We start from the raw sequence: 25,922 nt of genomic DNA on the forward strand, positions 1-25,922 counted from the left end.
ACACCATCCCCCACACAAAAGGGCGGGAGGCCTGAAGACCACCACTTCCTATCCCACGCCCCTCCTTAGAGCTGACAGAGCAAGGGTTCGGCTCAGATGGGTTTCCATCCACCAGGCTGGGCCTGACGCATCCCCAACCGTGTTTTACCTCTGGTCCAGTTACCACAGCAGTCCGTGGTGGAATTATAAGTGGGTTTGGGAATCTCGCATCGGAATTTAAGAGGAAGGGGCTTCACCGCACCTACGATGGTGGAGGGCGGCCCCAGAGAGCTCTGGCTGCCCTTGGAAAGCTTGGTGGTAAGATGGGGTGGAGTGACGTGTGGGCGTGGGGACACGCCCCCAGCAACCGGCCGCAGCCCTCCAGCCGCTCCCCAGCTTCCTATCTTGAACCAACCCCTCGCTCCGGTCTCTGGGCAAATTCTGCATAAAGCCGGTGGACGAAACGTGGAGGAACTGAAGGCCGACAGACCCGGAATGGAAGGAAAACAGGAGATGCCAGGAACTGCCCGGGAGTGATGAGGGGAGAAGAGTGCCGGGGTCACCGAAGGAAGCGAGATCGGGAGGGTGATCAGACAGCAGCGGCCCCGCGGGGGTCTCATGGCTCCCGAGCCCTCTTCAGTCCAGCCCGGCTAAACACAGACGCCCTGCCAGGACGGAGCAGCTGCCGGACACGGCCCTCGGCGTCGCTCCAACCAGACCGCCGCCGCTAAGCCCCTCCTTTCGAGAAACTCTGGAGCCGCCCCTGGAAGTGGTGGGGCGGCGGGGCCGGAGGAGCGACGCTCAGCGATGGAGCTCAGCGGCCCGGGCGCGGAAGCCGGCGTGGAAGGCGCGGCGGGCGACCCGTACCAGAGACCCGCGCGGCGCACGCAGTGGCTGCTGAGCGCCCTGGCGCACCACTATGGGCTGGACCGCGGCGTAGAGAATGAGATCGTGGTGCTGGCCACCGGCCTGGACCAGTATCTGCAGGAGGTTTTTCACCACCTGGACTGTCGCGGCGCCGGCCGCCTGCCTCGTGCCGACTTCCGTGCGCTGTGCGCCGTGCTGGGGCTGCGGGCTGACGGAGCCTCTGCCACCGAGGAGGCCGCCGTGGATACGCCCGTCGAAGACACGAACTCCAGGGATGTGATCGCCCAGGACGCGGCCGCTGGGGTGGACACCGACGATGACGCGGAGGAAGAGGCACGCCTGGCACTGCGCGCCGAGCCGCCCGAGCTCACCTTCCGCCAGTTCCACGCGCGCCTGTGCGGCTACTTTGGCACCTGCGCGGGGCCGCGTCTGCCCCGCGGTGCTCTCAGCGAGCACATCGAGACACAGATCCGCCTGCGCCGCCCGCGCCGCCGCCGTCGCGCTCCCCGCACGCCCAGCCCCGACAGCGGTCAGGATAGCGAGCGCCTGGCCAGGTTGGAGGAGGAAAACAGCAGTCTGCGCGAGCTGGTGGAGGACCTGAGGGCCGCGCTGCAGAGCAGTGACGCGCGCTGCCTTGCGCTGCAGGTGCGCAAGGGTCCCAGGACAGAAGCGGGGAGGCAGGCAGGGAGTAATGATAGAATGGGGTGGGAGCGTTGATAGGGGTCTGGATGCAGAGCCCCGGACTAAGCAGAGTCTGAAGAAGGGGGGAAAGGGTAGCCGGTCTCACTCCCGCCTGCTTGCATCCTGTGCTTGTGGCACCCCGTTCAACTGCAACCCACTCCAGTCCCCACCCCTACTCATATCACCCGTTCCATCCTGCAAAACCCCAGTACCACTCAGATAAACATCCCACCCACACCCAATCTCATCTTGGTCCTCTGATCCCGCAGGAAACCTGTTTAATCTCACATGTGCCTCTTGAACTCTCTGCCTGTATCAGGCTTCCACAAGGCCTAGGAGATAAGGTGTTAGGATGGCCCTGACCCCACCCTTAAGGAGCTCCCTGCCTAAGGAGGTATTCAGGCAGCTCTGCTCATTCAACAAACACTGGTGGGCCTTGCTCAGGTCCAGGCCTGGTGTCTCCCTGCTAAATAGACAGTATCACTGTTGACTAGGCAGGCACTGGCCACCCAGGCTGGGCGGGCCAGGCCTACTGTGGAATATAGAGAAGGAAGCACAGAGAGAGGCATGGATCCAGTCCAGGCATCTGGGATTCAGTCAATAAACACCTGGACACTGTGTTTGCCCAGCTGTGTGCCAAAGGCAATGGGGGGGGGGACGAGCGCAGGGGCCAAAGGGGGCCAGGAACAGCCTCTGCCACAAGAGATCGAAGACTAGGAGGGAGCTGGCTTTGTATTAGCCCTGCCCACTACCCACACAGCCTAGGGTCACAGTTCTGAGGGGTAGAGAGAGGCTGCAAAGTGCACAGCGGTGCAAGGTGCAGATTTCAGTGGCCCTGGTAGTGGCCGGGCATCGGAGAAGCAAAATCTGGGGCAGAAAAATACTCCTATTGTGTGGAGTAAAATCGTTCAGGATCTCCAGGATTCTCCAGGTACTTAGCACCTAGCGTATGCTAGGCCTGTTTCAGGCGCCGAAGCACAGCAGTAAACAAGATGGAAGAAAACCGCACCCTCAAGGAACTGGCAGCCTAGCAGCAGGCAGTGAAGAGGGCTGAAACGCCATATGGGGCGCCTGAAGTGCCCCGAGATCTAGGGGGTGGAGGGGCACTGGAGGGGGTGAAGGGGAGTGCCCCAAGGCAGTGGGCAGACGGAGAAGAGTGGGAACATGTGGGACTCACTGGAACCCTGCGAAGAACAGAATTCAAGCTTGGCCCTTCCGTTGCCCTCATCCATTAAAAAGGGAGGAGGAGAGCTCCCGCATCCGTAGAGCCTGGTGAGGATTAAAGGAGTTCAGACAGGTCCAGGGCGCGGAAAGCACACGCGCTGAAAGCATGCTTTGCCTTCGCGCTCTGGGGCCGGGTCTTGGTGTCCGACGCGAGGCGCTCACTTCCTGCCCTGCTGCCCTGTCCCGGCAGGTCGGCCTCTGGAAAAGCCAGGCGGGCGCCCAGGAGGCGGCGCGCAGCGGGCCCGAAGCGGCGGCGCGGGAACTGCGGCAGGCGAGGGGCGCGCTGGCGGCGGCCCAGGCCCACGCTGGGCGGCTTCGCAGGGGCCAGGCCGAAGTGCGGAGGCGAGCGGAGGAGGCCCGGCAGGCTGTCCTGCGCAGCCTAGGGCGCGTGCGCGAGCTGGAGGCGCTGGCGCGGCAGGTTCCCGGTCTGCAGCGCTGGGTGCGGACGCTGGAGGGTGAGCTGCGGCGCTACAGGTGAGCGGGAGGCCCATGAGCCCCAGATCACCTCGGGTTCTCCCACACCCCAGGTGTGCTTTCCTCCAACTCATTCTCATGGTCCCCTGGTTGTTCTCATGTTCAGGTATCCACTCACCCACCCATCCATCCATCACACTCACACCCACCCATCAATCCCCCCACCCACCCACTCACCCCTCCATCCATCCCCCCCAACCCATCCACTCACCCATCCATTCATGTGCCTGTTCACCCATAAAGTCCCTCCATATTCCTGTTGAGGGGCCACAATAGTACATCCTTATTTGTTCTTTGATTTGCTCATTGCAATGATAATGATAAGAGCTCACAGTTACAGAGCACCTAACGCATGCCAGGCTCTGACCTAAACACTAAAGGGACTTAACTCACTCAATCCTCACAGCTACCTGCCCTGTGAGGTAAGCACCGGTGTGTCACCATTCTGCAGGTGAGGAAACAGATGTGTGATCTCTTGTGTCAGCTGCACCAAGGCAAGAAGCTGGGCTTGGGACCAGTGTTCAAATCTTGGCCAGGCCCCTGACAGGTGTGTGATCTTGGACAAGTCACTGCTACTCTGGGAGTACCTGTTTCCTCTTTGGTGGAATGTAGGTTGGAGTCCCTACCTGCCAGGGTGGCCATAAAAAGGCAGTGAGGTCCTGCCTGGACACTGAGGTGCTCAGTAAGCAAAGCTCTCATTCCTCTCAAATCACAAGGCACCTGGCCAGCCTGCGTGTCTGGCTTCCACATTTACTGAGAAGCAGCTCTGCACAGGGCCTAGGCCAGGCACCAGGGTGTCATTATGAACAAGACATTCCAAAATGCTTGCCATGAGCAGCACTGGTGAGCATGTGACATCATCACATGAGATGTGTGAAAGCAAGTGACTGGGTGCTGTGGGGGAGGGGCAGGACCCTCATCACACCTGCTGCAGGTTCTGCCAATACCTGAAGACATGATACAGGAGCAGAGTGCTGGCCCTGGGTGGCTGCGGAGGCGGGGGTTGTTACCTGGCAAGATGGGCTAATGAGAGGAGAGCGTTCTAGAAAATGGGAACAGTGTGGGTAAAGTGCAGAGGCAGGAGGGACTTTGGCTAAGAGGCAGAAGCTAAGAGTGAATGGAGGGGTAAAGCTGGAGAGGCAGGCAGAGGCCAGGCCAGGGTGGGTGTGTGGGTGGTGACGGGGACTTCAGCCTTTCCTTCAAAAGAGCATAAAGCCATGGACAAGTTCTAGTAAGGGGGTGACAGAAGCAGACTTCCACTGCAAAAAATAACCACCTTGGAGTTCCCATTGTGGTGCAGGGAAAACAAATCCCACTTGTATCCATGAGGACTCGGGTTCCATCCCTGGCCTTGCTCAGTGGGTTAAGGATCCAGCGTTGCCATGAGCTGTGGTATAGGTTGCAGACGTGGCTCGGATCTGGCATTGCTGTGGCTGTGGTGTAGGCCAGCAGCTGCAGTTCTAACTCAACCCCTAGCCTGGGAACTTCCATGTGCCACGGGTGGTGAATCCCTAAAAAAAATAAAATAAAATAACCATCCTGGCCACAGCTGTGATAAAGAGATGGAAAGGAAGGCGAAGGGCAGGAGACAGTGGGAGCCCAACGAGGGGCTGTTTGTCCCCCTCCAGCCGGAAAGGAAAGCGGTCTGGCCCAGACTGGTGGGCAGGGCAGCCAGAAGGGGTGGCTTTGAACCTAGTTCCTCCCTGGGCAGGGGGAGGGAGGGAACATGTCCTTGACTTTTGAGGTGCTTCCAGCTGGGAGAAGAGAAGGCACAATGGTGGAGGGAGGGGGCCGACTCTGGGCTGGCCTCCTGCAGCTCCCAGTGTTTGGACAGTCACTTCCTGTTTGCATAGCTGATCGGCTAAGGAGCAGGGCCCACTGGCTCCAGGCCTGTGTCCAGCCTTGGGACTTTCTCCAAGAAGCGAAATAAAGGGTCTCTTCTTTCTTTTGCTCTACAGTAACTGTCCTTTTACAGAGTGATTGTAAAGGTAACGCCAAACATCAGGATAGCTCTTTACAGTAGAGAACATGGCTCCATGGCCAGTGCACTGTTTCACCCTCACAAGGCCTGTGCAAGGGAGAGGTTTCATCCCCATCTTAGAGATTATGAGAAGGGAGGTTCTGAGAAGGGAAGTAACTGACCCAAGGCCACACAGCCAGAAAGTGGAAAAGGAGGCCTGTCTGCCCCCGCAGCCTGTGTTCTTTCTGTCTGTTTTACCTTTTCTGTGTTGACTCATGGTTACAAGATGGCTGCTGCACCTCCAGGCCTCATGTCTGCTGTTCAGGCATAAGAAGAAGGACCAGTGACATTGGGAGGATTTTCTTCCAGTGAGCTTTGCCTTTGTATTCAGGGAGAATAAAGTTTCCGCTCCCCACCTCAACCCCAAACTTGCACTTCCATCGACTTGGCCAGAACTGTGTTACATGGCTGCTGCTACCTGCAGGAGAGCTTGATGGTGTGGATATCCCACACACAATTGAGGCTCTCTTAGGAAGGAAAAAGGGGTGGCTACTGCAGAAGCTCCAGAGGAGATGCCCAGAGAATGAGGAAAGCAAGGACCAGAGAGTGACCTTCATACAGTGATTACCTGATGGTTCTGTTACTTGTCTCTCTGCCCCTATACAAAGTGCCTCTAAACTCCGCCCTGTCCCAGGAGGAGACCTCCTCTGTCCACTTTCTGTAGTCACAGCTTGCAGGTTTGTGGGCCAACCTGCCCCCCAAACTCTCCTTCTCTGAAGAAAGGAAAAGTGGGGGGTGGAACAGACAATAACACTTACTGAGCACCAGCTGCATGCAGGCACAATACCACAGGAGCTCAAATGGGCCTCTCAAATAGCACAAGACACAGGGGATTGTCACCTGCATTGCACAGGTAAGAAAACCCAGGCCAGAGAGGAAGCAACTTGCCAGTTCGGCCCAGCCAGTGAGTGACAGGCCAGGATCCAAACCTGGGCCCAGACAGCCCAAAGCCACATGCCCAGGCCAGCCTGGCAACAAGCACAAGTCTGCCTGGGCTGCCCGCCCCAGAAACATCCACAGAACATTTTACTGGCTGGAGGGTGCTGTGGGCTACAGTGTCACCTCTGCTTTTATACAAGTGCCAGAAAGTCAGATGACCCCTGTGTTGAGCTGAAGCACCCCTGTCCATGGCGGGACCATTAGGCCTGCAGTCTGGAGGAATCTGTGGGGCAGGGGGAGGGCCCACACCCCAAAGCCTAGAGCCCCATCAGGTCTTCCTAAGTGGTTTCATTCTGGAATGCCTCCAGGTGCCTGCAGATATGTGTCGGAGAGGAAAAAACATGCAGTGACTGAAATCACCCTGGGGGTGACAGCTCAAAGCCTTATGGTTAGAATGAATGACCCGCTCACACTTGGGCACCTTCCCATGTTCAAAGCACTGTCACAGAAACCATTACTCTGATCTGATGGTATGTAGGTCGCTCTCACAGCACCCATTTTCAAATGAGGAGAATGAACCCCAACGAGCAGGTGATCCTACAAGTCACTAGCCAAGCTCAGCGGATCCAGGGCTCAGCCGGATCCCATGCTGACGCCTCTGCCATGTCCTCAGATGGAATCCCAGTGGCCCTTCCTCGTTGCCGTGAATTTTTAGTTCTTTCTCAACCTGTACCTCCTTTCCCTCCGACTCAGTCCTTCATTGTGGATTCTGCCCAGTCTTTTACCTCCTTCTGTCCCAGTCTCTTTGGGGTTGCTGTAATCCTGAGCTTGCCAAGCTTCTTCCCGTCATGTTGGTGAGTTCCCAGCATGCTTTGTGGTTGCTGACTGTGAGCCCATCTTTATAAGAAGGATCCTAGAGAGTCCCACTTGCCACCAGGTCCTGGGGTCCCCCCTCTGCCTCCCGAGGCCTGATTCTAGGCTGGTTTTTAGATGTGCTTTTTAGTTCAAAGCTTCTAATTACTCAGGTGAGCTCCACAGCTTAGGATGACATCCCAAGGCCAATACTCGGGGTTTTTCCGGCCTCTGTTCATGGAAGAGAGCCCCTCGCTGCCCCTTTGTCTTCACTCCAGCATATGGGTCTCCTGCACCTTCCCCACTTGGCATTGGAACCCCATCTGGACCCTTTGGGGGCATTTCAGCTCCATGGCCTGCTCCCTGCATGAGGTGGGCATCTTCCCTTCTTGCTTTTGACCTTGACTCTGTATCCTTTTATTTTATTGTTTTTTATTTATTTAGGGTTTTTGTTTTTGTTTTGTCTTTTGCCTTTATAGGGCCATACCCGTGGCACATGGAGGTTCCCAGGCTAGGGGTCAAATTGGAGCTGTGGCCACCAGCCTTCACCACAGCCACAGCAATGCAGGATCCGAGCCACGTTTGCAACCTACACCACACTTCACGGCAATGCCGGATCCTTAACCCACTGAGCAAGGCCAGGGATCGAACCCTCAACCTCATGGTTCCTAGTCGGATTTGTTAACCACTGAGCCATGATGGGAACTCCTGTATCCTTTTAAATGGTTATATCTTATCCAGTGCTTCTGTGTGTTTGCAGATAGAGATGGAGCTTCCCACAGCACCTCAATCCACTGCCCTGAGCAGGAACCTAAGAGAACAGACAGTAACTATTTAAGCCATTGGGGGCACCCATTTATTCATTCCACCTCGGTGGACAGAGCCCTGTGCAGATACCTCAGGTACACAGAACTGGCATGTCCACTGCCTTCGGAGGGTCTCCTGGGGCCGAGTGCAGCAGGCTGTGAACACGCTTGGTGGGACAGAGACGTGCTCTGTGCAGAGTGACTGCTGTGTGGGAGCCCAGACCAGGTACAGGTATTCCAGGTGTCAGCTCTATCTCTGGCAAAAAAAACTCTGGGATCCCTGGCCGGGCAGCCTGCAGAGAAGGATCTCCCAGTCCACCTCAGCCCCATTAGCCTCCAGGCTCCTGCTTCCTACAGCTGCTTTCCTCGGTCTCACATTGCCTCCTCCCAGACAGGAGACCTGGCTCCTTCAAATCCCATAAGACAGTCCCTCTTCCTAACACACTGTAAGCGCAGTAACCCTGACTGATGGTCTGGAGGGGCAGGTGCCGATTATACTGCAAGGACACAGGTAGCTTCATATGGAATATCTGACATCACAATTCATACAATGTCATTTAACCCTCTCTTGCAACTGGAGTGTCTCCCTATCACTTCTCCCAAACTATACCCAGCCATTCTCCACCTTTCTGTCCTCTGTTTTATCTTCCTATCAGCCAGGTCTCTTACATGAGTACCAGAAAGCCCAACTTAAACTCACTTGGGTAAGAAAAAGTTGGCTTTTAGGACAATCTATGTATGTCCAGCTTCAGGCATGGCTGGATCCATATACTCAAACAGTATCACCAGGCTATTGAAGCTCTCCTTCACTTTGGGCACGTTTTCTCCCCTGGTAGCCTTTGAGGAACGTATCTCTCTAACACTCCAACAGAAAGGTCATCCCACGGGAGTGCCACCCTGAGCCTCAGTGGACCAACTCGGAAACAAAGGGGCTAAGATGACTTGATGGTCCGACTGACCAAACTTAGTCACATAGCTGTGGAACATACACATGCCCACAGTCAAGCCTGTCCAGCTCCAGGACTGAAAACCTCCCGAGAGTCACAGGAGCGCATATCCCAGATGTGTTCAACAACACACACCCCTGCCCTTGCTCCTCCTTGGAAACGGCAGCCCAAATCCCCTTTCCTGTCTTGGGAACAGCCCACCTGTGGGCTGTCCCTGAGTGGAGGCTCTCCAGGAGGAAGCTGCTGAAATGTAGGACAGGCTTGTCTCAAAATCAGCTTTTTGGGCGGCTGAAACCTTTGGACTGGCTGGGGTCACTCTGCACCCTCACCAACCTATGCCTGTCTCAGTGCTTCAGACCTTGCTGGGAGGTTGGGCTACAAGGACCTTTATGACTGGTCTCCTGCCCCAGCCTATGAGCTCCACCCCCACCTCCCAGGAAGCAGGACTTCTTGGCATTTCTTTGGCCCAGCACCCAGCCCAGGGCTCACTCAAGATAGTGAATGAACAAGTAAATGGAACAATGAGCATATGGTTGAATGCAGCCTCAAAAATGTTTTGGCTGGAGTTCCCATTGTGGCTCAGTGGGTTAAGGACCCATCGTCTCTGTGAGGATGCTGGTTTGATTTCTGGCCTTGCTTGGTGGGTTAAGGATCTGGCATTGCCATGCACTGCAGCATAGTTCACAGATGCAGCTCAGATCTGGGGCTACGTGGCTGTGGTGTAGGCCTGCAGCTATAGCTCTGATTCCCCACCCCCAGCCCAGGAACTTCTAAGACACAGATATGGCCATAAAAAGGCGGCGGGGGGGAAAGTCTTGGCAGAAAGGGCCTGAGCATGCAGGGCTCCAGCACCTAGCAAGCCCTGAGCAGACCAGTGGTCTAATCCTGTTTCAAGGAGCCGCCCTCCGCTGGGTGACTGTGGAGGAGCAGATGGGCCCTAAGGGCTCCTGGGCAGGGGCTGGGCTCAGACTCTCAGAAAAAAGACAGAAAACCCAGCTCAGCTGGAGTGGGGGGGGGGGGGGGAGGGGCAGTAGGCCTGGCCTTTGTGGCTTTGTTGTGAGGAATGATGAAAGGCTGGGACAGGGTGGGGGCAGTGGGACATGGACAGCGCCTTTGGCCAGCCACCATGGAGAGGACACAAAGATGAGGCCGTTAGAGGGCCACTTCCTTTCTTCTGCCCACTGCAGCAGCCCAGCTTGGTGGAGAGTGGGGAGGGAGGGGGACCCAAAGTCAGTGGGTCAGGGGAGGGAGGGAACAGATGGGCGGGGCAGGCGGGGGTGGGGGAAAGCCATCTGGAGCTGGAGGGCGGCTGGTTGTGGATTCCATTATCCTTAGAAGCAAGTGTGTGGGTGGCCACTGCTGAGAACACAGGCCTTTCGCCCAGGGATAATACCGTGGCCTCACAAAGGGACAGGCCTGGCCATGCACCTGCCACAGGCCCGGCCTGGGGCTGCCAAGATGCTGTGGGAGGCGGGAGGGGAGGAGGGGGGGGCTCCGAGTGGGGGATGTGGGGGGGCGGGCTTGGGCAGCCCACCCTGACCTGGATTTGAATCCCAGCTTTGTCAGGTATTTACGGTGGGACCTTGAGTTGTTCCCATCAGCCTCTGTTCCCTCATCTATGAAGTGGGGGTGGGCCATTCCTCTGGACCCTGGTAGGGATATTTCATGGGGGGCAGGGGCGGTGGCTGAGGGCATGCTCTGGGGCGCCCACCTGCGTAAGTCATTCTTCTACAAGCCTCTGTTTCCTCATCTGTAAAATGAGGGTGACGAGAATAACAATAATTATTATTATACCCACCTCAAAGGGTATTTGAAGATAAAATGTTCGCACATACTAAACACCTAGAATCGTGCTTGGCATTGAGAAATTTTTTTAATTTAATTCAATTTAGTTTAATTTCATGAATTGTATTGCATTTATAGTTGTACAACCATCATCACAACCTAATTTTAGAACATTTCCATCCCAAACCCCCAGTCCATCCCTTCCCCACAACCCTTTGGTAACAATAAGTTTTTCAATGTTGAGAAAATCCTTGATAAAGAGTGGAGATTGTTATTATATTTGTCTCTTATCATAGTCTCCCCGTGAATGGTAATGGTAGTGATGGTTGGTGTTATTGATATTAAAGAGTCTGGCCCCAGAGAGTCCTCTGTCTGTGGAGACCACCGCAAGCAGTGGACAGTGTCAGCTAAAGGTCAGGGCCCTATTGAGGTCAAGGCCCTACTGAGGTCAAGCACAGAGCAGGCATGAGAGATGCTGGCTAGGGCATTCTTAAGGAAGTGTCATCATCTGAGCTGGGTGCTGAAGGATGAGTAGGAGTTTTCTCAGGCACTGCAGATTCGGGTTGGGGTGAGTGCAAAGGCTTAGAGGTGTGAAGGTCATGGTGCCCCTTGGGAACAGGGAGACATATTGTGGTGGTGGCTTTGAGGTGGAAAGTGGCAGAAGAGGAAGATGGAAGGGCAGGCGGGGACGGGGACGGGCCCTGAGCATTGGACTGAGGCACAAGGCCTTCACTGCCCCAGAGAACAAGGGAGACAAAAAAGGGACTGAAGCAGGGAACAAAGTGATCATGCTGAACTTCACAGCGACCCTTCAGGCTGCCTGTGGAGGACAGCTGCAGGAGGGGAGGCCAGAGGCAAGGAGCCTGGGGAGGAGGCTGTTTCTGGGTCCAGGCCCTGAGAAGGGATGGGCCACCAGCCCCACACCTGGAGGCCTTAGCTTTCCTCAAGGACAGAACCTTAGGATGTGCAGGCTGAAATAGACCTGAGAGTGGGAGGCAGCAGCCGGGTTGAAAATGCAGAACTTCCCCTGGGTGGGGGAACCAGCAGGGGGTCACCCAGGATGAGTTGCTCCTGCCTCATGGTGGGTCAGGTGGAGCAAACATGTGTTCACACCAGCATTAACCCAGTGCTCTGATCCGCCATGGCGTGTTAGAGAAGCCTAGGCTGGGGGCAGAGCCAGGGCTTTTGGGGGTCAGTGGGAATGAGCCTCATCCCTCTCAAATCTTACACAGGCCCCATTCGGCAAAGGATCCCACTAAGCACAGACTGAGGAGCGGGTATTGGGTGCCTGGGTTTCTCCCGACCTCTCAGGGTCCTGCCAGGGTGCAAGACCCTTCATGGGGGGGGGCGGGGATCACCAGACCTTTTATTCCCCACTAATCACCCTGAATGGCAGCCCATGTTTGCAAAGTCACACCGCCTGGTCTAAATTCAAGTGCCAGCTACAATGTCCTGCTACACCCCCAATGCCCCTTGCTACAGTGGCCACAGCGTATAGGCTACAGCAGCATGGCGCAGTCAGCCACACCCCCTGCATAAGGAAGGCCTTCGGTGGGTGCCTGGGAACATGTCTGCAGCGGTGGGCTTATCAGCTGGGGGTGCCTTCAGCATCAGTCAAGCCAACTCACCTAACAGTGGTTTGAACACATGGGTTTGGGGTTCAGGGTTCGCTGTCCTGACCACAAGTCTGAGGGTGGCTCAGTGATGGGTCTTCATGACATCCCCCAGATATGTGGCCTCCACAGCGCTATTCAAGGCAGAAAGAAAGCAGATGTCTGTTCTTTTCTACCCAGGAAAGCACGACCTGCCCAGAAAGCACTCGTGGGTGTCCACGTGGGCACAGCAGTCAGGGCAGAGCCACAGGGCAGGAGAGGAGCCCGGGGGACAAGTGAGGCCTTCTTAGCCTGAGAGTAGAGGCAGCGAGGGAAGGGAAGCCAAGGGACTTTCCTCGGGGTGGGGCTGACAGCTCAGGGGTAGGCATTGGGCCCCTATAGGGAGAGAGGTCTAGACTGAAGCCAACATGTGCCCTTCAGAGAGGAAGGGGGATCTGCCCAAGGTCACCTGAGCAGTCAGGGCACAGCCCAGGCTGGACTCAGTCCTCAAGGGCCCAAGAGCCCAGGGCTCTCCTGCTGCTTCCCTTGGGGGTGGGGGGTGGGGGTGGGAACGAGCCTTGGCTCCTGTGCCTTCACGGTTACATCAGGGATGACCCTGCTTTTCCACTTCCAAGCCAGGTGGGTGGCCCAGACACGCAGATGAGTAACAAGTGGACCAAGCTATCAGTTCACGTCAGGGGCAGCTGCACAGGACCCAGGGTGGCTTGAAGAGCCAGACCAGCCTATGATCATGACCTGCCATGTCCATCTTCTTTGGCAGCTGGCCAAGACTAGGACACACACTCAACCCTGCGATCTCAGAGGGGCGGGTGCTAGGATGGGTACAGGGACAGTTCCTGAAACTGGGGGGTGGGGAGGATGCTATTATCAGGAGACAGAAGGACACGATCAGACAAAAACAACAGATGTCCACCTTCTGACCTTCCTCCCAGAAGTCTGTACTCTGCCCACTGTGCACACCTCCACACATGCCACCCTCTCTGTTCCTCAAACCCCTTAGGCTCAGCAGACTAAGAACCCCACACAGTGTCCATGAGAATGTGGGCTCGATCCCTGGCCCCACTCAGTGGGTTAAGAATCCAGTGTTGCCCTGTGCTGTGGTGTAGTCTGCAGATGAGGCTCGGATCTGGCATTGCTGTCGCTATGGTGTAGGCCAGCCGCTACAACTCTGATTCAGCTCTTGGCCTGGGAACTCCCATATCTGCAGGTGCGGGCCTAAAAAGACAAAAACTAACAAACAAAATCCCAAACTCCTCCCCTGTTTACTTTCGGCACAGGGTCCCTGACAACCCTGATTAATTGGCATCTATCTCGCCATCTTGGCTACATCCACGGCATCTTCAGAGGTCCCGGCCCCAGCCAGCCTGCTCCCCTCATCTCTCACAGCCCCCTGACCTTTCCATCCTTCATTTATTTCTGTGACAACTTCACCCAAGTCCATGTCCCCCAGGGGGAAGGCAGGCGCCAGGAATGGGGGCTGTTCCGCTAAGCACAGCATCTCCAACACACAGCAAGTGGCCAGCTCAGTTCATCCATGGGATGAACTATACAGAGAAACTGGCAGCTTGGAGCAGGAGTGGGGCCTGCTTGGACACCCGCATTGCACCTGCCCCTCCATTAAAGGTAGACCCCGGGTTCAAGAGGGGACCAGAAACGAGGAACAGTGGAGAAGGCTTCCCAGCCAGGCTCAAGCACTGTCTACACTGCCCTTTTCACAATTTATTTTCAGCTCTTCCTCTGAGGCCCCCCCTCAAGCTCTTCTTCCTACTGTTGTTCTCTTGTTTTCACACACAAGCCTGTTTCCTGCGCGCCTTAGCTCAGGAAGCACCACACAGTGACGGCAGCCAACCCACAGGCCCTCAGGACCTCCGGCTGCCTGGTGGCCCCACTCCTCACCTCACCCCCACCAGCCCCTGCATGTCCCTTCTGCCCTGAAACTTCCCTCAGGGACACTGAGCAGCAAAGGGCTGAACCAGAGAGCGAAACAAACTCGAGGAACATTTTCCATCTGTTTCAGGAAAAGCTGACTCCGGCGGGGTGTGGTGCTCTGCTGGGCCACCTTGCTGAGTCGCTTGGTTATGGCCCATGTCCTTCCAACACTAACCTACAGCTGCCGAGGCATTTGGCAGATATAATGAAAATCCGTAAGCAGTCGACTTTAAGTAACGGAGGTCATCCTGATGATCTGGGCGAGCTGATTAGCGAGGCTGAGGGATTCCCTGAAGCAGAGGCTTCGCCTGTGGACAGAGCTTCTGCTGTGCCCAGAGCTTCCCCCATCACTTCCTGGTCAGGAAGCTCTTGAGGCGTGCTGGAGCTAAAAATGTCGATATCGACGGCTCTGTGTCTCTGGTTGAAGCTTAACTCAAGCAGGCACAGAGGCAGGAGGGGAACAGGGGTCAGCCTTTCTGTGTACCCACGAGCCTAAGGCAGTGCGCTAACTTCTCCTACACACCCTCATTTAACCCCCAAGCCATGCTGTGAACTGTTTATCTCTGACAATGCTTTAGGCTGCAAGCAACAGAAAACTCAGCTCAGTCTAGCTTAAACCAAAGGGACAATGACAGTCCTGCCCAAGAAGCCCAGGAGAGAGCAGCTCAGTGATGTTTACAAGCATCCAATTCTCCACCTCCCGACTGTCATCTTTCTCAGCCTGCCATCTCAGCCTGTCAGCAAAGGTCCTCATGGTCACAAGACAGCTGCCATGGCCTCAGGCATCACTGCCACATCCAGAGACAGAAAAATAACTTCCTTCTTTGACTTTTCTGTTCCTAGAAAGTCTCCTGGCAGACCTCCCCTCAGCTCTCATTGGCCAGGACCATGTCACACACCTGTTCTTAAACCAATCATTGACAAAAGGAAAGAATCATCATGATCAGCTTAGACCAATCAGATCTCCTCTATGGAAGCACTGGGCTACTTGGTGCCTGAAGAAATAATTGAGATTGTGCCTAAGAGAGAGATGGGGTGTGACTGTTTGGGTGGTTGTATTTGGTTTCTATGCAACCATAACAAATTACCACAAACTCAGGCACTCAAAACACCACCCATTTATGATCTCATATTCCGCAGGCCAGAAGTCCAGCCAGGCTTGCCGGGGTCCTCTGGTTAGGCTCCCACAAGGCTGAAACTAAAGTGTCATTGGCCATGGGCTCAGGAGCAGAATCTGACCCCTAGCTGACTCAGGGGTTGGCAGAATTCAGGTCCTTGTGGGTTAAGACCGAGCGCCCATCCCTTGTTGGTTCTCAGCTGGGGTGGGGGCACTCCCTACCTGCCATCTCCTGTGGCCATGTTCATCCTCCAGCCAGCAATGACCTAGGTCCCTCTCACACTTTACGCCTCCCTAACTTCCTCTTCTGTACCACCAAGGAAGTGCTCTGCTTTTAAAGGGACTCATGGGACGAGGCAGAAACAATACCCCAACTTCAGGTCACTGGTCCCATTTAACACCACCATCCTAGAAGTGGGAGCTCACCACAGTAATAGGCTGTAGGAATTAGGGTGTGGGATCTTGGGGGTCCTTCCTAGAAATTATGCCCACCCCCACAGGAGCCACTGTAGCACCACAGCAAGTCCAGCATTTCTTTGGAAAGAAGGTGATGTGAGTTGTTCAAGGCTGTACCAGCCAGGGGTTCATGGCTGCAATCACCATAACTGTCGCTGAAGCAGGAAAGGAGTTGGTTGGCAAGTACCTGGGAGCTAACAGAATCGATGGACAGGTCAGAGAGTCAGGCTCCAGCAGAAAGCAAGGAAAGGCAGACCCAGCTGGCACAGGAGCCATGTGCTGGGTGCCCTCCCGCCAGCCCAGGGCTGTGACTGCCATGTGGAGCCCCTGCCATCAGACTCCAAGGTGAGCTTGCCTGAGCCTACACCTCTGCCAGTCCTTGGTGGCCACTTACTCTGACATTTGGATAGGGGGTGTTCTGAGCAGGAGTGGGGTGGGTGGGACAGCATCTCAGCTTTTGTTCTCCCCTCCTGCCCAGTGGCAGCCACTCACCTATGGGGTCTGTGTATCTTGCAGGTATGTGGACCTGCAGAAGTGCATATTTGTCTGGGGCTCACTTGACTCGAGCAGTTCTTGCTCAGGGCTATTTCCGGCGCATTTGTCACATGCACATGGGCTGCCTCCTCCCTCCTCCTGGCAGGTCCCCCACCCACTCCCAGAGGCAGACCCCTAGCTGCTGCACTCCCCTGCCAAATGATGGGATAAGTGGCTTCCTCCCAGCCACCTTGAAGCCAGGTATGGCAGCCCCCTCAGAATATACCTGCAGGCAGGGATTGCTGGTCATGGGACCTAATGCAGGATTTGGCCAGGGAGCACAAGCCAGCTCCCACGTCTTCTCTCCCGTAATCAAATTCATCTGATTCTTTGGGGCTTATGATTTTTGCTTTTGAGATTTAATGAGTTGTCCCCCAGCTCAGGTCACAAAACTATTCTTCTATATGTTCTATTTTAGTTCTACCCTCACATTTTGGCTGTGTGAGTGTGTGTGTGTGTGTGTGTGTGTACTTTTAAATAATCAACTGTAATGTGCCAATGAGAACATTTCTGTTGAGTTCCCACTGTGGTGCCGTGGAAACAAATCCGACTAGTATCTGTAAGGATGCAGGTTCAATCCCTGGACTCGCTCAGTGGGGTTGGGGATCTGGCGTTGTGAGCCATGGTATAGGTCACAGATGTGGCTCAGATTCTGCATTGCCGTGGCTGTGGTGTAGGTCGGCAGCTAAGCTCTGATTTGCCCCCTACCCTGGGAATTCCCATGTGCCTCAGGTGAGGCCCTAAAAAGCAAAAGAAAAAAGAACATTTCTATTCTGATCAACCAGCAAGTATTCAGTAAAGGGATTCTTTCTTTTACCTAAGGGCAAATATCAAAAGGCCACAAGCCCAGGGGGATTCTGGCCACCCTCTAACACCCTAACCTCAGAAAGGATCCAATAGCACAATCACAGAGAAATGCTAGCCTCAGAGGGAATAAGCTAGGCTCTTCAACATCCACAGCCCGGCTGTCATCCCCGTGTAGTGGTCATATTTCACTCAAGTCACTGCCAGGAAAGACCAGACTCCCAGCTAGGATCAAGGTTCATCCAGCATCTGGAAAGCAACTGATCCTGCACAGACTGAAGATGTCAGAACCAAATAGAGTGGATTGGCTTCAGCTTGTGACACATATCCGTCTACCCTGAAAACAGCCAAGAACAACAGTTACATGTAAACGTGATGCATAGGGGAAGACGGGAGCATTTCCTGGGTGGGACCCAGTTACACTGGACCAGCCTCACTGGAAAGCCAACCACACTCCCAGCTTGGGCCCTCCGGGACCTCCAGCTTGTCAGACGTGAGCCCTACAGGCAGGGCCCTGGCTTCCCCAGAGCTGACAATAATTACAGGTAGAATTCCAAGCCCCACGCTGCAGATGGGATTGTACCCTCTCTCCAGCTGAGGTGGCCTCCAAGGAGCTCTTTCCTCACGGCAGAAAGTGACCAAGCTGCTGACCACAGCAGGTGCTGAGAGAGAGACTGAGTGTGTGCCTGTGCGTGGGCAAAGAGACAGACCTGAAGAGAAGGTGGCCATGTCCAGGAGAGGGGAGGGGCCCAAGGAGCCCTGGAGAAGAGAGAGAAGATCCCCTGGAACTTTCCCTCAGAAAATATAGGTGCCAAAAAAAAAAAAAAAAAAAACCAAAAAAAACAAAACAAAAAAAAAAAACCACAATGCTGCTATACTTTTACCCACATCATCCACATCCTTCTCCTTTCCTGGACTGAAATTTTTTCCCTTTTCCAAATATGAACATCCTACTTGGAACCCCAGTTTGTGCTCCTCAAACTCATCCACCCCACAAAAACCGCTCCATCCTCTAAATTCAGACGGTGTCCTGTTTCACTTGTCTACCTAAAATGCTCACACTATCTTCTGTGTCGCACATCCTTGTTTTGTGAGCATCATGTAATTTTCCCACTATCACTCAGCTTTTCACACACTCAATTCCTAAATTTGGTTTTAACCTTCCTTCCTGAAAGTGAAGTCTATAATCATTTTAGCGCTCTTCTCAAAGGCAGCTGTTGGATATATGCAGGCAGGCGCGGGGGAGGGTAACATGGTACACAGATGTTCCTGGTAGCACAAGGGTGGACCCATGGTGGCAAAAGGGCACCAAAATTCCATGCAAGCTAAGAACCAACAGCACCGGCAGACACCTGAACAAGTCCAGGGAACTCGGTTTTACATATAAACACAAACTTCTCGCGCCTTTTTAATACACCCAGTTTTGCAAGGACGCAATGCTGTGTGAGTCCAGGGAAGGTTATACTTGGGCTTGTCTGGAATTTTCCAAGAGTTGCTCGTCATTTCATAACATCACAGATGATAACATCTGTGGTGCTCAACCAGATGGTAAGGAATTCCTGTGTCCACTGGCATTCATTAGTCTGTCCCAGCAACTCTGCTTATCTGTCTGTCCATCTGTCCATCCATCCATCTGTCTGAATATATTTTCCTGGCCCTTATTTCAGAATGTCAGAAAAAGGGAAAGAGTGTCCACAGCATTCAATCAAATATCACCTTACCTCTCTCAAATTCAAACTTTGCCATTATAAATATTAAACCTATTTATAGGCTTAAATCACATGTAAAAATTCATCATGTGTATTTACATGTTGAAATATATATTTTAAAATTCCTTTCTTGCTCCTTTAAATCACAAAGGATCACCTTAACTTTTTCCAAGTATAAGTAAAGAAAGGGTATAGTATGTATCTAGCTCATGTGGGGACAGCACAGGGATGTTCCAGAATGGCCATTATAAAACAAGGGCATTGGCATGTTAGACTTGGGGGTCCTCTGCTATGGGGGCACAGAATGAGTAGCCGAGGGGCAAGGCAGGAGCTTGGCTCTGACAGTGCCTCGAGCATCTGATGTGTTGGTGGCTAAGCTTTTGCCAAATTTCAGACATTGCCCTAGGATCTGTGCTGCCTTGTGCCGTATCTACAAAGTGCTCCTATCATTATTTAGGTACTTTTTTCCTTAAATCATCTCTTTTTACTTAACTTTATTTAAAAAGGGAGTTATATCACTGTCATAAATGTAAAACCAAAATGCTTTGATGTGCTCATTAAGTGTTTTGAGTACGCATTACACTAAATGCTTACCTGTTTCAAACACACACACACACACCACTGTTCATCCAAGTGTCACCTAAAATCACCTTGAATCCTGGCAGACACGTGTTTAGAAGCACTGTTACTCCATCTCATCTTCTCAGGACCCCAAAGCCCACCAGTGTTTACTGGTGAACAAAAGGGGGATTAAAATGGAGACTGGGGGAGGGGCAGGGGAGTTGTGTAGGTCATACCACAAAGCCAGGGACCCAGGTTTGGCAGCTCCCGAGAAACCCCCTCATTGCATCGAAAAACCAAGGCAGGGGTCTGTCCCTTGGAGACTGGGGGCTGGGAGCTGCCAGGACTGGAGGAAGGGAGGGAACATCTGGCCTTTGTAGCGGACTGGGGCCAGATATATCTGGCCAATAGCCTCCAGCAGGAGGAAGACATCAGAGGCTCCCCCGGGTCGGGAGGGGAGTGCGGTGGGGGGGAGGGCACTCAGGCGGTGGCGTGCAGATGTGGCCAGCTGGAGGAAACATCCCGCCGGCACAGGGATGGGGTGTCAGGCTGTCAGAGGACAGAAGGCAGCCAAAGGCCCACCTCCCCACAGGACGGCCAGGAGCTGAGAGCAAGTTGCCCAGCTACACCAGTGGGGTGACAGGCAGCCCTGCAGGTCCCAGAGGAGAGCAGTGCCAAGGTCAGCAGCGGGTGGAGGTGGGGTCGCAGGCCAGGGAGGATCCTGCAGGCCCTGTCAGTCCTGGTCTTCTCCGTCCTGGACTAGATCTGGGATCTCTCCAACTCCCCCTGGCAGGGCCAGCCTCTCTTTTTCACAAGGAAAAAACAGCCTGGTTCAACAGCAGGCAGAAAACAAGATCTAGCTGGAACCAGCCAATTTTGTTTTATTGCTGCTTCATGTGTTTTCTGGTGACTCTCTATGGCAAGGGACACTGGCTTTTCACTCCTAGTGACAATGTTTCCTATTGAAGGACATATGTATTAGTCAATGACCAGCCCGTGACCCACACTCTCTGCACGTTGGGAAAGTCCTTGTCACCCTTTCACCATAAGGGTCCCCCCACCTCAGTGGGTGAGCAGGGGTCAGCCCCCAACCACAGACTGGGAAGTGATGGGGCTGGCATTCTCCTGGGTCTATGGCTCCAAAATTAGTGCCCTCCTATCTTTCTGGAACAATCCAAGAACAAGGAACCACAATGCCCAGTGGGCACTGGCCGGGGACTGGAGGCGGGAAGGGGGCAAGGAGGCTGCTCCCCTACCCCACAGGACCCACCTGAACCAAGCATATTCTTTCCCCCTCAGGATCTCTGCTTTGCAGCCTCAGAAACCCCCTTGAGAAGGGGCTGATGTTACAAAGGGGACTTCCTGGAAGATGCAGAAGGCTTTGGAGTAGTCAGAGCCACTTTCCAGAAAATGGCCATGCCAGCAAGTGCCGATAGCCTGGGGGTGGGGGGAGAGTGTGACACATACTTAACAGGTTACAAGGTCCTCTCTGTGACCTTGGGGCTGGAGCCTTCAAGAAAGCTGAGCTGGAAGTCAGGGGTGGGCCACAGCATGCTGCCCACCCAGCCAGGCTGCAGTGGAGCCTCGCCTGTCCCAGGCAGCTCCCTCTCCTTCCCAGAGCCAACCCTAAGGATGTCGTCCTTATGGGAAATGCTTGACAAACCACTGGGCCACATGGTCCAGTCCCAGGACCACACGTTACTATCACATTACTAGGCCCAGAATATTCCAACAATGCCTTTCACAAACTACTGAAGTGGGGGTTTGCAGTCAGTCAGTCAGAGATTACAGACGTGCTCTACTAGACTGAGCCACTCTCAGGGGACCCTTTGCGGGTCAAAAGCAGTAAAAATCCATCTGGGTCAGGCCAATACAGGCAAGCCTCCCCTGGCTTCCACCATCTATACGCTGGAGGAGGGTGGGACCTGCCAAGGCCCGGTGAAGCTGTGGGGGAACATGGGACGAGGTCAGGCTGGGCAGGTGGTGGGTCCGATACCAGATCACTGCTCTGCCCCCACCTCCTCTGGGGAGGAGCCCAGAGTTGTTGAGTCTTGCCCAAAAAAGCACACTAAGGCCCAGCCAACAGAGGGGGAATGGGAGCCAAGGTCTGCTCTCCCTTTCTCCTGCCTCTTTGAGCCATTCTGCTCTGCCCTTGCTCCATTGCCGCCACCTGTCCCCAAACACCTGTCATCTTTCTTCCTCCACCCAAGTGTTTTGTCCTGCTCAAACCCAACTTCTGGCTCCTCCAGGCTGCCTTCCCTGCCCTGCATACCCAGCACTCTCCTTGCCTGGGAGGGTCCGGCCCTGTGTCCAGCCAGCATGGCCCTGATGCGCGAGGACTCTGTCTGCTCTCCCTGCCTCCACTTAGAAAACACTGAGGGCGGGATTGTGCCCTGCCTCCTCCTCCCCCAGCTCCTCTCCTGCCTGCACAGACCCAGCCTGAGAGGTACCACAAAACAGCATCTATGCTGCCCTGCACCCTGAAGCCTCACTGTGGTCTGCCTGGGCTGGGTGCAGGGGTGGAACTGAGCCCTCCATGTGACCTCCAGGTGGCCAAATCCCATGGCCCCTCTTTGGCTGGCCAAGTGGGTGATGGCATGTTTCCATGGAGGAAGCAGGGGAACAGAGGGAGGAAGATGAGAGGGCATCAGAGATGCCCATGGGGCCTCCAGGTGGAGATGCCAAGGCAGCAGCTATGCCAGGGAGCTTGGTAGGAGACCAGATCCAAGAGGCCGGAGCTGGAGGCAACTGTGAAGCCATCAGCACTTGAAGCCACAGCACGGGCCAAGGCCTTATGGAGTGAGTGGGGACAACAAAGAGAGGTCCTTGGACATAGCCCAGGGCACAGCAGGGTTTAGGGGTCAGGAAGAAGAGTAGTAGGGAGGGTGGCCCATAGGCGGGGGTTTTGTTTATCTCAAGGTGGAAATGTTCCATCTCATCTGTGGGACGTGGGGGTGATTCTGCAGGTTGACCCCACAGATGGAGGGGCAGTGATACAGGCAGTTAGAGACCAGTTGCTGGCCAATAGCTGCACACCCCACTCTGTTTCCCTGCAGACACGGTTCACTTCTTGGAAAATTCCAAAGCGTGTCCTCATCTGTCCCACTCTCTGAACTCTGTTCTCACTGGCTTCCTCTTCCCAACTCCCTTGCACGTGACCCGTGTGGTCACCTAACTAGGACACCAGCTGGGCTGGGCCCTTCCACACTTTCCTTCCAATCCACCCCCCCCCATGCCTGGCGGGGCCACCAAAGTGCTGGCCTGGAGCCAGTGGCCTGAGTGTAAACCCAGCTCTTCCATTTCCAAGTTGTGGGGCTTGAGCTGGTTACTCTAGCATAATGGCGTGATGACGCTACCTGCCTCGTGGGGTGTTGAAATGTTTAAAGCCCTAGAGCACTGCCTGGCATCTGGCGAGTACTCGAAAGACAGTTATGTGAACACAGGAAGTTACTCTTGGAACCAGCTTCTAAGATTCAAGTAGCCGCGGGGATGTGTGGAGAGCAGGGATCCAGTCTACCCGAGCCAGCCTGCACAGGAAACTTTTTTTTTTGGCTGAGCTTGAAGCATGCAGAAGTGTTCGGGCCAGTGATCAACCCCACGCCACAGCAGTGACAATGCCAGATCCTTAAGTGCTAGTCTACCAGGGAACTCCTCTAGGAAACTTGTAATAAGGTCTGTCTTTCTACCTCATTTTGCTTGTTGAAGCCCTTAAATAATTTAGGGATTAAAAAGAAATTTCTCAGAGTTCTTTTGTGGTACAGCAGGGTAAGGATCTGGCATCATCTCTGTGGCAGCACAAATGTTCAATCCCCGGCCTGGCAGACTGGCTTAAGGATCCAGCATTGCCACAGCTGTAGGTCACAGCAGTAGCTCATATTCTGTCTCTGACCCGGGAACTTCCATATGCTGCAAATGCAGAAAGAAAAAAAAAAATGTTTCTCATAGTAGGAAGACCTAGATATTGTCTAGTTCGATTCTATTCCAAATTCCACCCATTAAAGTCCCTTACCTGCTTGTATACCTTCTCCACTAAGAAGCTCACCACCTTTCAAGGCAGCTCATCACATTTTTGGCCAGCAGTCCTTGTAAGAAAGTTTCTCCTCAAAGTGAATTAAAATTTCCTGCTTTTGAGTCTCCCAACTCAAATCTCTGCTCCCCTTCCTCCTCATCCTGGTCAAGCACTGCCTTCTGGGGCCATATAAAGGTTATTGTCTCCACCCTAGACTCTTGGCAACCCTAAAGCCCCATGTCCTCTCCTCTTCTGGCTGTGATCTTAGCCCCTGGAGTTGAGAGGGACTGTTACCTTCCTAGTTAGACCTCAAATGATATGACCTAAGCTCTAGTCACACGGTTTTTCATTGAACAAAGAATCCCCACCGGGGGTGTGTGTGTGTGTGTGTGTGTCTCACATTGATTGCTGCCAAGCATTTCTCTAGTCTCAGCTTGTGCACAGAGGGAGCGGGGCGGGGGGTGGGGGCACCTGAATGTAGGACTTTATCAGAGATACTGGCTCATAGAACACAAAAGTTTAGGCTTAGCTCTGGCTTCGGGCAGAACCTGATCCAGCAACTCAATGTTACTAAGGACCCATTTTGACTGCTGTGATTTTTTAGGCTCACAGGTGGCTAGCACACCTCCCCACTGCATCCTAGAAGGCAGATGGACGGGGAGGCTGCCTCTGTTGCTCCTCGCGTCTCACTGGCTACCTATGTAGCCCTTGGCCAATCACAGCCAAGGGGATTGGATTATGCAGATTTGTGAGGGAAGGAGCCACATGCCCTGCGCTCCTCAGAGGTGGTGAGGGGCCTGCAGAGGGGGTGACCAGGTGAGCTGCCACCCTTGGAGAAGGGATGCCGGGCAACCTCAAAGGGCTGATGGCCTGCCCTGGCCCTTGTGTGCAACCTTGCAGATCCCCTCTTATTTAGCTCAGCAGACAGTCCTCCAGGTGTTAGGTTGCCCAACTGACAACTCTTGGGCCCACACCCACTAGGCCTCCCTGCCTCACAGTCACTCTGGGACAGCTGTGGTCTCCCTGACCCACATGCAGCCACCAGAGCTCCTGGCCAAGCTGATGGCTCCCTGCTCCTACTGCCTGCTTGAACAGGACCAACTTGTGGGAAGTGGGGAGGGCCTTGGAGTCTGTGGGCCCCAGTGACCCTCCTGCAAGACAGGGCCCAAGTCTCACTGCCAGTTCCTTTGGGCAGCACTGGGGTTGGAACCAAGGACCCCTGCCTGGCCCTTCTGGACACAGGCTCCTCGGAAGATTTTGCCTTTAGTCTCATTGGCTGAAATTGAGTTACAAGCCTGCAAAGCCAGCTGCAAAGGAGCTGCAAAGGAGGCTGGGAACCATCCATCATGGAAGGCTGACTGCTGTGCTGGCCACTGGGTAGGGAGCCAGCATCAGCCCCAGGGTCTTCTGCAGGCAGGTCACAGACAGATTGCCTGTGCAGAGTAGGGAGTGAAGGAGGGCCAGCCCACGCCCTCCTGCAGAGGTTTGACTGAGCACCCTCCCTCTTAACACCCTGTCTTTCTCTACCCACAGGTCAGAGGGCACACAGCTCCCAACCTCAGCACCAGCCAGCCCAGAGCCAGAATCCAGGAGTAGTGAACCTGAGGATGGAGGGACCAGAGGCCCAGAACTCCCACCAGAGGGAGCCTGGGGGTCAGATGGCAGCTCTGGAAGCAGAGCCCTGGACCAAGGTCTGTCCCCGCCACCCAGCCCCACTCCCAGGTTCCTGTCTGCACTCACGCTGCCATCTGGTCTCCAGAAAGAACCCCATCCCCTCCCTGCTGAGGCTGGACTTCCCAAGCCGACAGGGGCCCCTTCCTCAGGCCTGAAAGCAGATACCCAGTAGGGGAGGAATGTTTTGGCTCCATGTGGGGCAAATCTGTGTCCTGTCAATCCCATGCAGGGACAGGTTGGGCACCCAGGGAGCTGGGGTGAAGTAAGCTCCCCATCATCGGGGGTGTGCAAGCGGGGCTGGTTGGTCACCCCTCAAGAAGACCACAAAGAGGCCCATCCTCTTAAGAAGCGGGGTCTGGCGGGTGTGAAGCATCAGGAGGAAAGGGGAGAAAAGCCATCTGGGCCATGGCCCAGGGCTCTCCCAGCTCAGCTACAGGCCACATCCCTCCCACCTGATTTCATTTTTTTTTTTTTTTTTTCGGCTGTGCTTGTGGCACGTGGACGTTCCCAGGACAGGGACTGAACCCACACCACAACAGTGACAAAGCCGTATCCTTAACCTCTAGGACGTTAGGGAACTCCTTTTTTTTCCCCACCTGATTTCAGAGCCCCAGCCCTGCCCCTGTCTCAGGCACCAGGATGACTTGAGGATAATGACACAACATCCACACACACCCCCACGTGCATAAAGCTCCTGCCCCTGGAGAGGGCTGCCTGCTTCCCCTCCCTTTGTCCTGCATCCCCACAGCCCGTGCTTCTCCAGCAGTGGACGAGCAGCTGTTCCGCTCAGTGGAGGGCCAGGCTGCCTCTGACGAGGAGGACAACGACAAGAAGTGGTGGGAGGAGCAGCAGCCAGCAGCCGAGATCCAGACCCTGCTGGCTCGCCTTTCCAGCAGCGGGAGTGGGTATGTGAGCCCAGGGTGGAGGGTCCAGGACCACTGCTGTGGGCTGGGGGCTCTCACAGTTGTCCTGGAAGCCCAGGGCAGCCCCTCATACAGTGAC

The 25,922-nt window shown here is 54.6% G+C and overlaps 2 protein-coding genes across 12 annotated transcripts in view; one reads left to right on the forward strand and one right to left on the reverse strand.

Annotated features, from left to right (window-relative positions):
- CFAP92 (cilia and flagella associated protein 92 (putative)) overlaps window positions 1–25,922 on the reverse strand; it is a 141,059-nt gene that overhangs the window by 84,147 nt on the left and 30,990 nt on the right. The window lies entirely within an intron of this gene.
- Window positions 382–25,922, forward strand: part of EFCC1 (EF-hand and coiled-coil domain containing 1) — a 33,436-nt gene continuing 7,895 nt past the window's right edge. For 4 of the 10 annotated variants that reach the window (XR_014823888.1, XM_021069409.2, XM_021069407.2 and 1 more), the window contains exons 1-4: window positions 382–1,491; window positions 2,942–3,225; window positions 24,780–24,937; window positions 25,669–25,825. Coding sequence is in view for 8 of the 10 variants with exons in the window: in XM_021069409.2 (XP_020925068.2) it covers window positions 787–1,491; window positions 2,942–3,225; window positions 24,780–24,937; window positions 25,669–25,825 (1,304 nt within the window). In the remaining 2 variants the exon portion in view is untranslated. The remainder of the gene's footprint in view (window positions 1,492–2,941; window positions 3,226–24,779; window positions 24,938–25,668; window positions 25,826–25,922) is intronic. The other 6 variants (XR_014823889.1, XM_021069410.2, XM_013990117.3 and 3 more) reach the window with 2 other exon arrangements.

The sequence above is a fragment of the Sus scrofa genome, chromosome 13, assembly GCF_054392235.1.
Source record: "Sus scrofa isolate SSC_HxYL_T2T_F1_AM1 chromosome 13, Sscrofa_HxYL_maternal_Yorkshire_Landrace_v2.0, whole genome shotgun sequence".
Lineage (NCBI taxonomy): Eukaryota > Metazoa > Chordata > Mammalia > Artiodactyla > Suidae > Sus > Sus scrofa.